The 12216-nt window shown below is 37.6% G+C and overlaps 1 protein-coding gene across 10 annotated transcripts in view; it reads left to right on the top strand.

The window, feature by feature from the left end:
• The window catches only part of CTBP1 (C-terminal binding protein 1), a 251580-nt gene that overhangs the window by 210240 nt on the left and 29124 nt on the right, over positions 1-12216 (top strand). For all 10 annotated transcript variants that reach the window (XM_056340802.1, XM_056340858.1, XM_056340795.1 and 7 more), the window contains one exon: positions 1015-1169. In XM_056340802.1, the coding sequence (XP_056196777.1) occupies positions 1015-1169 (155 nt within the window). The remainder of the gene's footprint in view (positions 1-1014; positions 1170-12216) is intronic.

The following is a 12216-nucleotide window of genomic DNA, read 5'->3' on the forward strand; positions in this document are numbered from 1 at the left end:
AACTACTTATTTTAAAAGAGAAAAAAAAAGCTCCATGTACTTCATTCTTGTTTTTACTTTTCCTTATCTCTTCAGGAAGTCCCTTTTTTTTTTTTCCACCCACACTTAACTACTTTTGTGTACATGTAATGGTTTAGTATTATTCCCTTGAGTACTTTTGTATATTTATAGCATCTATACTGTTAAAAAGATGCTTTCTAAATATCTTGTTGTAAGGATTACTTTTAAGACTCCATAAAGAGGATATAAATGACGTCTTCACTTTGAAGTGAATTTCCTTCCCTTGGATATTTAACATGTATTTCTTTTTCAGTCTGCAGTGTTCCAAGTGTGATGTTGATTTAGGGAGGAACATTCTGTTTGTATTTTTAAGACTTTTCAGTGGTGGATTAAGCATGATGTGTTTGTTTCACTAAGCTATACAGAATTGTTTTGTAGAACTTCTAAGCCGAAGTAGACCTACTTAGATCAGCAGCTAGCCTGTACACTTGGATGTTGGATCTTTGTAAATTCAAAATTTTGCTGTTGTAGGCTTTTTTCAGTTAAATTTTAGACTCAGCAGATCATCGTCATATATGTAAATTGAATACTCAAATCTTCACTGAGTTGCTTATAGTATTCCATAAGCTATACTCTTACAAGCCTGGACAAGATGTTTCTCACTCTTGTCTAGAGCTCACAAAGGTGTGGAATCTAATCAAAACATAAAGCTTGGATAAGATCACACAGACACTTCTTAATAGAGCAGTGAGGATGTATCTTTAAAAAATGAGTATACCACTCCCTTAGTGGTTTTATCCATCTTCTATTGTTCAGCCTTCTGAACATCTATGGCATTTTTTTTCTTAGGTCTTTTGTGTTTTGTTGATTGCTGACTGTAAACTTGTTCCTGTTTTACTAGCTTCAGTCCCTGAAATATTTTTCTGCCATCAGAATAAGCAGACTAGCTATAACCAATTTTTTTAAATTACATTTGCATGGCTTGAATAACAGGTCTTCTCTGTTTCTTTGTAGGCATTCGACCTCCGATCATGAATGGGCCCATGCACCCACGCCCTTTGGTAGCGTTGCTGGATGGCAGGGATTGTACAGTAGAAATGCCTATTCTGAAGGATGTAGCCACAGTGGCATTTTGTGATGCTCAGTCTACACAAGAAATTCATGAAAAGGTAATATTTAGAGGTATAATTGAGATGGTTTAGAAAATGCAAATATTTTAATGATTATTAACAGATACAGTATTGTTCTTAGCTATGACAAAGTGTTTCACTATTGCGTTGTAGTTAATGGCTGATTATCTTAGTGAGTGAGTTACTGATCGTTTCCAGTAAGTATGAAACACGATGACGAAACAATGATGAAAATGTCTGTGTTGAAGCATGCTTTTGTGTAGTATCTTTGGCTGGATGTTGTCCATATGCTTACCTACTGAATTAGATTCATGGAGAGAGTTACCTCTGGGGAAATTACAGTATTACATGATATTTTCAAATGCTTCTTCGAAACGTTTTGCCTTAAGCTGGAAAGCCAAATCTCAGTACCAGATTGGCTGAGTGAGGAACTTTCAGACTTCTTTGTTTAGCTAAGGAACTGTGCAAATTGGGTTAGAAGGTCTTGTGCACTGAGAATTGACACTGCAGGAGAGTTTCAAAGCAAATGCTAACCCAAAATGCATTTAAAAAATGAATTTAGTAATGTATTCTCACTGTATGTTATTTCAGAAGTTCACACCCTTGCATGTGGTTTGGCAGCTGTAAAACAACTAGTGAATATTAATGTTGTCAAAGGTTTTCTCATTGTCTTAGATCAGGGGTCCTCAAACTACAGCCTGAGGGCCGGATACGGCCCCCCAGGGTCCTCAATCCGGCCCCCGGTATTTACAGACCCCCCGCCCCCCCCTGCCGGGGGTTGGGGGGGAAACCAAGCAGCCGCAGATGACGTCCTGCCACTGCATCCGCGTGCCGGCCCCCGGTTTAAAAAGTTTGAGGACCCCTGTCTTAGAGGGATACCCATTTTTTGTGATGACAGCCAAAGGAGCCAGCTGGCCTGTACACCTACATGTTTCTTTCCAGAGACTTCTTTCAGCATGAAGTCCTCAAGTCTTGCCCAAATCCTTGCTGCCGTCTAGACAGCAATAGAACCTTTTCAAATCCATACTTCTGTAGAGGTAGAATTAATTTTGGTGAAGTTTCTGGCTAGCAGAGTATGCCTCAAATGCCCAATACTCGTTCACCTGATAAAGGATGAAACCAGGCCTTACAGCTTCAGTGGAGGCAAAAAATGTTATAAGTACGACAGCAGAGGAGGGCAACCAGGGGGTCCTTCTACAGGAACTGATTTTCTTCTCCGGCAAAGATCCATGATAGACAAGTACAGATCCAAGTCTTAAAGGCTAGGTAGGTGTCTGCATCCACTCCTCTGTGTGTGGTGCTGCCTGTGATTCATGTGTTAAGGAGTTGTGTCAACTGAACCAAGTTGCACCAGTATTTTTGTTTCTCTAGAGGTACCTTGTTAGACTTGTCCTGAGCTAATTATAGCAGCCCTTGGGTTTGTGACAGGTTTTCAGATGCTTTTCACTATTTTGAATTCATAACTGGTTTAATTGTTTATTTACTTTTCATGTTCTTGTAATATATAGCATTGTTAAACATTTTAAAGTCTCTGTATCTGATGAAAGATTTGATCTTTTCTTTGATGACTTTTTTACAAAGTCTGCTACTTGAAAATAATACCAAACTAATTTCCCTTCTCTTACCAGGTGAATAAATGTCATTTTCTGTAGCCCATTTCATGTTAGTATCTTCCTGGTGAGAACCCATCAACCAAATACTTAGTTTGTTATTTCTTAAGGAAACAATTTTTATTCTGAAAAACATTTCTCATTGTTAAAACTTCCAAAATTTGCAAGGGTAGGTGATAGATTTTTCTTGGGTTTTGTTTTTTTCTTTTTTAAACAATAAAGACGGAAGAGTTTTATGCTGTATCAACACAGCAGACTAGAACTACTAATTCTCATTGTCCAGGCAAACACAAGAGATGACTCCTCTTTCCTGAAGCCCTGCATGTAGTTTCTTGGTGGATATCTGTGATGCTAGTTCCTTGGCGGATATCTCTGCAGACATTTAGGTTTCCATCTCTTACCCTTCTGCCCCCGTCCCCTCACAGGAATAGGCTGTTGTCAGAACGGTAGTCAGGAATGATGTTTAAAGTTGTTTTCTGCTGCATCAGTACTGGCTTAATGTCACTACCTTGTTTTGTTCAGCTGCCTTTTCTAATGTGAACAGGAGAATGGAAAAAAAATACAAACATGTTCCTACCAGGAAGTAATCTGCAAACACTCTTTTTCTCAGTTCATTAGTTGTTTCTGACAGGATAATTAAAACTATTCTTTTTAGATGGTTCTTGAAATAATAAGCTAGATTCAGAGCTGGCAATATTATAGTTCTGTTCTCATGTCTTTTTTGAAAACATTTATACTGTCGTATAGAAGACCATCTTTACAGTGGATGGTTCATGGGATAGCATAAAAACATGAACTTCTATTTTGTTCTTACATTGTATTTCAAAACAGCAAGGTTTTACCAAAACATAGTGTTAATTTCAGCCTTCTCTTTAACATCTTTGGAAAAAGACTAGTGTTTTTACTGTGCATACAACTAAGACTATTCAATATTGTGGCAGTGAATGAGAACCTAGAAGTAACTAGCATGAGAACAAATAAATGCAAAGAAGTGAAAACTTCTCTGTCTTCACTGGTAATTTGAGATGCATAGAAATGGATACTGTTTTGTTTGGGTTTTTTTTTAATTAAAAAAAAAAAGCACTTAATTTGTAAGGTTTGAAGTCAGTAAGTATAATGCTTTATTTTTTAATTTGGAGAAATATTTAACCCAAGCTTTTTTCCCCTCAGCTCCTTTATATAAATCAAGAATTAAAATGTGATATAATGCCTTATTTCTCTGTATTTCTTTTTAATCATGTTGAAAAGTTGCATTCATCTTTCTGTTTTCCTGTTTTACACCACTGTCAGAAGTTTCATAAATAGCTGGTTCCATTAACAAGGACTAAATAACATGTGGAGGATGTGTTGCACTTTTTTTTTAGTAGATAATAGCAGTCTGCTCTTCAGATCAACACTGTAACATTGGCAGCTGCACCACCTGTATAGTTTTATTCTTTGCATACTGAAATCAACATTGTTTACTTCTGAGACAGGGGAATTCTTGTGTGACATGAATGCCTTGCCTTAGAAACACTCGGTATTTTCTGTTATCAGTGGGATGTAGTAAATTAACTTTACAAATCTTCAGACTGAAAGTAAGTGTGTGTTTCTCAAACGGTAGATTTGGAAAAGCATTTAAATAACTAATGTGTAACACAAGTGATCTATTGTTGATCTTCAGAAGAGTGTTGCATTTAGTGGATTATACTGAAGCTTGCATCCTTTGCTGCTTATTATACCAAAATAATGAATTCTTAGTGAACTCAGTATTATGTCTAGAAAATTGTATTTTTCACTAGCTACCAGTACATCGCCATAGTACAAATTCTCAGTAGTCCAAAGGATGATGCAGTCCTAAAACACTGGGGTTTGCAAAGTACCATTGTTCTGCCAGGTCATAAATTTCTGCAACAGATCACAAACCATTATCATATTGTTGTATTACACTAACATAGACTAAGAGATCAGTTCTATGCGGTGTTGAGTACCATTCACTTCCATGTGAAATGTGTTCACTGTTCATCTGCAGTGAAAAATAACTGTTTTCCACGCATCTTTAGAGATATCTGTATTTTAGTACTGCTTATATAATACATTGTTTGGGAATGGTGCTTTTCTAAATATAAAATTGTTTTCAGGAAAAGTTTTAGAATTAGAAGGTGTATATTTAAGGCAGTATCGAAAATGTTCATGTATTTATGAATGCACATTCCTGGCCATACTAAATGATGTTGTGCTGTTAATTAAAATACAGATTTTGATTATGGATGTTAAATTGTAAAAGGCTGTTGTTCACCCTTGTGAAAGAAGAAATGACTGAAAGTCAGGAAAAGGTTTAGTGTTGAGAAGAGCTTGCTGGAAGCAGAAGGTGAAATTTGGTTTTTCTTTCATATGTTTCTTGTCTTTAAGAAGAGATACTGAATCTAATAGTGTAGCAGGTACAGATACATTTAGATTGTCTGAAGTTGCAGGAAGCAGGCCAGAGACGGGGAAATTCAGAATGGGATATAAGAGGTGATTGACACTGTTTGCTATGCATAGATGGAATGTAATGAAAAAAAAAAAAGAAGACACAAACAGGGAAATGGATGAAAAGGAAAGGAATGAAAGACTACAAAAGGATGGCTAGGAAAATAACCAGTATAAACCCAGCTTGCGCAGTTGGGGAGCCTGTATCACAGGGGTTTGAGGAGTAAACATGAAGAAGGGATTTCTGCTGGTCATGAGAATGTTTCGAGGACAGGATGATGGTTTAAGATACTGTCTTTTCAGGTAGCTGGACAGCAAAGGAAATGAAGTGGTAAAGGGGAATTTGTAGTAGTTTGTGATCCAGCAAAGCGCAAGCTAGACATTTTTCCATAGAGGAGCAAGGAGGCTGAAAGATTTTAACACACAAAAAGGAGGAAAAGAAGTGAGGGTTTGAATGCCATTTGTATACAGGGTCAAAAGCAGGACGTTAGCCAAATACTATTATACCTTACTATGTGCTAATTAAAGAAAGTTTTCTCCAGATTGGGTAATGCCCGAGTTTCAGTTCTGCAGCAATTCCCTAATGCCAAAGAGTTCACTTGTCATTCTCTTTTTTTATGGCTGAGGCAATTAAAGTATGGAAAATAAGTAATTTGTTTAAGGTCACAAGTAAATCATAATATGTATTAGAACTTGGCTTCATCTCAGGTCAAAGCATTCATTCCCCATGTTGCTCTTTGGAAGGCAAGTTGGATGGTGAAGATATGTTCCCATCCTCTTGAAAATCAGGCTGCCAGTGCTTAAGTGAATACTGACCTTCACTGAGTGTGACCCAAGGTTTTGAAATAACTTTGCAGTTATAGATGTTTATTACACTTCTTCAGAAATTACTTGTGTAAAGTTTTTATTGATTTTTCTTCCCCCCTGTCCACCCTCCCATCTGCCATAGAAAAAGCAGTTTGTTTTCAAACCAGTCCGAAAGGCTGCAATAGACATGTTTGTACTTTGACTCCCCAAGTTCTGTTTTATTGTAGATGTTGCATGTGGCTATGTGAAGTTGAGCGTTATGTTTGTCAAGCTGTATCATGGCATAACTGGGAACTGGATACACTGGATCCTATCAGGAAAATTTATCATTTAGGGCAAAAACTATTTTCAGATTTTGGTGGTTGAATTTCTTTCTTAATAGAGATTGCATTCTGTCAGTAAGAGTTCCTCGCTATATTTAAAATTTTTATTTTACAATTAATCATATGTGAATCAGTTTTCACAGTAACCATCTGAGACTGATTCCAAATGTACATGGTGTTTTGGTTCTGCCAAAAATGCAGGTCCTCATCCAAAAATACATAAAAATAATTAGCTTGCTCCCATCCTTATTCCAGGTCAACTTGCTTTTTTACTGTCTCATGCTCTGTTGTCTCTCCCCCTCTTTTTTTCCCCAGTCCCTTTTCCTTTCAACACCATTCACGTTTACTGCTTTACCTAGCTCCCTGGCAGCCTACCCAGCACTTCTGATTTCTGCAGTATTTCTCCTCCTTTCTACTTCTGTACCTTTGAAAGCATCACAGACTCAAGCACACCCTTGAGGTCTATGTGTTGCCCAAGGTTTTTGGAGTTCAAATTATTTACTCTTTAGGCTTCCTGAATTATGCTGTATATTCTGTAACATGGAATGCACTGTTTAGCTCCAAAGGGCTAAATGTAAACATAATATGCAGGATCTGGTAGTATACAGCTCAATCAAGCTGAGAGGAAAATACGGTGATCCTTGCAAACCCAAATGAGAAAGACATGAAGCACAGCTGGTTAAGAACGATCTTTAAAGCAAATCATATAGGCTGGAAAGAAGTCAAGAGTGAGTGTGAAGCTGTGTACGTTTTGTCATTCTCTTTTCCTGTAATTATGTGGTTTTCTACATCTTGCCTCAGATCAGTTAGAAGAAAAAAACCGGGAGTGGTTTTTTGACTCAATTTATGGCTTCATGGAAATACCTAGTTCACCAGAACATTAAAGAGAGTAAGCTACTTGGTTGGAAGTGGCAAAATTGTCTGGTAAACCTCTGCTCAGCCTTACAAATGATCGAGTTAAGTTAGGATGTATCAGATCCCTTGACTTCTGTTTAAAAAGCACAAAATAGAATCATCTTCACAGGGATATTACTTTTCCATACTTTAAGTAGAAAAAAAATTAAAAGCTGAACTGCCTATTCAATCATGTAGGACTCACAGTCTTTCAATTGCACTTTTACATGGGAATTAAATGTAGAAACAGTTTCAGTCATTACAGTTTTATCGTAAGACTGTTTCAAAGAAGAGCTGAAGAGCTTTCACAATGCAGCAAATGTTTTGAAACTGATACAAGCAAATCAAGAATGGTGCTCTTCAGATGAGTCTGATTTGTTCTGTATGAATGGTTAAGATAATTTTTACAGCTTCAGATTCTTCTTTGTTTAGCAGTAAAGCTGCATTCTTGCATTTGTACAATCAGTGCTGTTTATCTTCAAGATGCAGTCACAGCATTTTAGTTTTCCATCAAAATTAAATTCTCAAAGAATATGGACTGAAAGGAAGCCTCCTTGTTCTAAACAGTATGAATATAGGGAAGAAGTTGTCACCTCGGAGCTGATCCAGAACCTTATAAATTTACTGAACTGGAATGAGCCTTGGATCAGACTCCTTATGAAAGAGTTTGAAAAAAAAATAACAAAAGGAAATCCTAAAAACTTCATTATACCTCATTATACCACAAAGTAGTAAACATAAAACTATCACAGTAAGCATGTATACAAAAGCAATGTTTGTATTCAAAGCCCTTCTGCCAACATCTTTGGATTTGCCAGTGGCGATATTACAGGTCAAGTGCAGCATTATAGGAAAGGGCAGGCTGTCAGTGTCGTCTCTGAACTAATGTCCTTTAAAAACCAGAATGGAAGTGCTTCTGTACCCAGGAAGCAGCATAGATCAATCCTACAGACAGATTAGAGTCTAACATAGTTGGTTATCAAGTAACTTTTTCTTTCATTTCCCAGTACTAGGTTTTACTAAGGGTCATTGGGGCTTGAAAATTGCTGGTGATTATTAACAGGTTTTTTGAGACAGAGTTGTGTGGATTGATGCATTGTCATTGGTGACTTTCATGACACAGTGATCATTTGGTATAGATGTTCAATTCGTCGTAGTGTCTGATAGACTTGAACTGAAATAGAGCACAGTTCAGCCTTATTAATAGAACATGTGAGTTAATACACAGAACTCCTGTTAAAGTTTTTTCATTAAAGCCTTTTATTTAGTAGAAGTGTTTTCAGAGTCTGTATTCTCAAAGTGACTTCTGTCGTTAAACTGCATATAACTGTCAGTAAATCCTGGGTTTGAAAGGCTTGCTTCAATATAGGTTTTAAAAGGAAGTTTGCTGTAGGCTGTGCATGCTGTTTATAAAGTTTTGTGTGTGTATTTGTATGTGTATCTATTTTTCAATAGTAAATTTCAAAAAAGTTGAGAAACGGGCTCTTGCATACTTTGTGTGTGTATATATGCAGTTCATACAATGTGTGGATGTATAGGTTTTTAGAGGGTGTTTTCAGGAGCCTGGAAGTAAGTTTTGTTTATGTTTCTATAAAATATTTATACTTACTTGTATTTATGTATAGTATAAACTTGAGTATTAATATTTAGGGTCTATGCTAGACAGTCTCCTGGCTGAATAGAGCGCGTATCGTGAAGTGCGTAGGTTACTGACAGTACCATAGATCATAGGAACTGAACATCAAGCTGATGGTCTCATAAAGAGAAACAGGAACTTGTAAAAAGGAGCACAGACCAGCAGTTTTGGAGACTGCCTAAGTACCGTTTGAGCACACTGGCGTTTCTTTTTAGTTTTAACGGCATTAGTTTCACTTGAACCCTTTGTGACGTTCTAGTAAGGCTTTGAGAGCAGCTACAAGTGTGCTGCAGCCTTCCCCTATGTGGCAGACTGTTGATTACAAATTTGACATGCAGCTACAGTTTGCACGTCAAAGAGTGCAAGGCCTACTCAGTTTAGGTAAAGTACATTTTTTCCACCCAAACGTGCAAAATATCTCAAGTCTGCTGATGCTGGAACATAGGGGGGGTTTGGAGATGACACATCAAACTCCAAGTCCAAGAAACGCAATACCCTGTAGTTTCTAGAACCAGATGAAATATACTATAGCACTTTCTGGTGATGATTTTCTAGAAGTGTTATTAGTAAATATTTCATTAAAAAATACGATTTTTTTTTCATATTCAGTATGTAATTTATAAATGTGTTCTGTCTCTGCATTGAAATAGTTTGGCATTTTACATACTGTGTTATGTTTCTGTGGTCCAGATTTGATCCACAAACCTCTGAGATCAATCTCTCATAGTAAAATCTAGCATCATCTTTAGATGACCAAAGAGAAGGCCTCGCTGTTCTTTTCTTAGCATGTTACAATATGTATATACTTCATTGTAAAAATACACAAGATGCTAGAAGTTATTCCCCAGATAGTACAAGGCATGTGTGTCTCAGTGGTGCCTATGCCATGTTTGACATGATGGCTAAAATAGTCTTGTGCTGAAATAAGGTGAAAAAATAGGAAGAGGTTTTGAAAGGATTTAAACCTTCAGTATTTGGTACTCGAGATTTGTTAAATTCTTTGAAATAGACATGTCTCCTACTATCGTGTCATCTGTTCTCTAAGAGTTGTGGAGACCTGGCACGTTGTGAAAGCAGAGTAGTCATTCTGAGGTTGAAGAACAGCAGAAAGACCTGTCCGAGCGGTTGTGGTTGGAAAGGATGTCAGCTCGTTAAAGAGGGTATGAAAAAGGCTTTCAACAAGCAGTGTGCTATAGCTTCACCTGGAAGTAAGTCTGAAGGTGTAGATATTATTGGGCTACATAATCATTTGGTAACAGAAGGAAGCCAGCTCCTGTCCTGCATTTCAACTTTTGTCTGGGATCCTTTCTTCCCCAAAAGTAGACTGATGAGGGCAGGAATGATTGTTGAAGGTACACAGCTAACTCTGCTTGTGCTCTATCAAATTTTGCCCGTTACCTTTCCTTGCAAGAGATCATGGAAGAGTATTGTCTGACTGCCACGTACCTAGGCTACTCTGAAATTTCTAGCTAACTTGTTAAATAATGGTATCTCACTCAAATTGACATAAGTTGATATCTTTGTAATAAAATTGTACTAGAATTTGGTGAGTCTTGTATCAATCAAGTTCATTATGGAAAATGATGAAAAAACCCACATATACTCCCTGTTTCTCTCATGCTTCCACCACTGGGTGTGCTTCTGTAAGTGTTCAGTGTACTCCTATGCACAGTTATTTTTTCTAAAGATTATTTAATTTTCCAGAACTGTTCATGTTTATATTGGATTTCAGTCTCATTTTCTACTCGGATTTAGTTCAAGTTTTGATTTTACTCGTTGACAAGCTTGTCAAACTTCCGAGTGTGCATTTATTATATGTAATGACTGAGAATACAAATAATTCCAAAATATAGAAACTTCCACTATTAATTTTTTGGCTCTCTTAAGTGGTATCATTAACATTAATCAGTGCTGAATATTTCTAACTTCAGGTTTTCCGCTGCTATTTTCTGCGGTTTTGGCATACTTCAATCACGTGGCCTGTTGCAAAAAGTAACATAGTTAAATTGTTAAATTCATGTGAAATAACACACAATTGCAGAGTATTATATTGCTGGCAATGGATTTCCTTGCTAACTGGTCTGTAATGCTATGAGAGGCTCAAACACTACAAAGAAATTTTAACAGATTTGTCGTTTGTATCTGTTTGTTCCATATCCTATATGATGGGTAAATAACTGCCTGTGGAAATGGCTAGTGTCAGCATTAAGCCATAGCTGAGAAATATTTTTCCTTTTATTGAACACATTCCTAACCTTCCCAATACTTACCCATCTCCTTCTGGTGCCAGACCATAACCTAGATGGGTCCAAAAATGTAGTGAAATTGGTCCAGACTGGTGCTCTTAAGAGTCCATATTACATTCTTGACTGGCTGAGTTAATAAAATATGCATGATTATGAAGTGAAAAGCTGCTTCCCAAATGAAACACTGATTTTAAAACACAAATTTCAGAGCCACTTCAGGTGTGTTTTAATGCCTGTTTAACGCACTACTTAAAGTAGTGGCAGCTCTCTGTCTGCACACACAAAACCACACGCACACCATGGGCCTTTTCCAGCCTGGGAGAGGAAGGTCTGGCTGTCATACAAGCCTTAGGTGGGTCCTTGTAATCTCAGCTACTTCAGGTTTTGCTGTTCTGAAAACTACACAGGGGATGTTTTCTCCTGCGTCACAGCTGCCTAGAACAACCTTGGAGGGATGGGAGGAAATGCATGTGATAAAACACTGGAGGACGTGGCTAATTGGAGAGAACCGGGATATCACAAAGGACTTGAGGACCTTGAGGCTTGAAGTTAGAAGTGCTATGACTTGGAGAAAGAAGTCCTGCTATAAACTTGGGAGTGTGACATAAACGTGTACTTCAAGAGAAGGATTCAGCTTTAGGCGTTGGTCAAAGGACCAGCTGGGAGTGTGACAATGGCCATGCAGAAATGTTGCATGTTGTATGAGACTTCATTAGGAGAGATTTCCAGTACATCCACTGCTGCTGACAGTGCTAGTGTTGGTGTAACGCCATGTGGAGGGAGACTTCCAGTAGCACACTGGTGCGGTTGTAGTTGTGGTCACCTGCAGAATTGCTGAGACTTGTATGAGCATGGTGGCGAAGTGTTAGACTTGATCAGGGGGGTAGAAGGGCATCATCCTAGATGCGACTAGAAGGACTAGGCTTGTGAAGTCCAGCCAAATGAATGCTGAGAGGGGATATGATCGTTGTCTATAAATATATTTGGATTCTAAGCACCAAAGAGAGAAAGTACAGTTAAAGCAAATGGCCAGTACTGGTGCCAGGACAAATGGGTGGAAGCTGGGCTGTGAATAGATTGAAACCGGAAACTTGAAGAAATTTCCATATCATTGTAGCT

The sequence above is a fragment of the Falco biarmicus genome, chromosome 1 (assembly GCF_023638135.1).
Source record: "Falco biarmicus isolate bFalBia1 chromosome 1, bFalBia1.pri, whole genome shotgun sequence".
Lineage (NCBI taxonomy): Eukaryota > Metazoa > Chordata > Aves > Falconiformes > Falconidae > Falco > Falco biarmicus.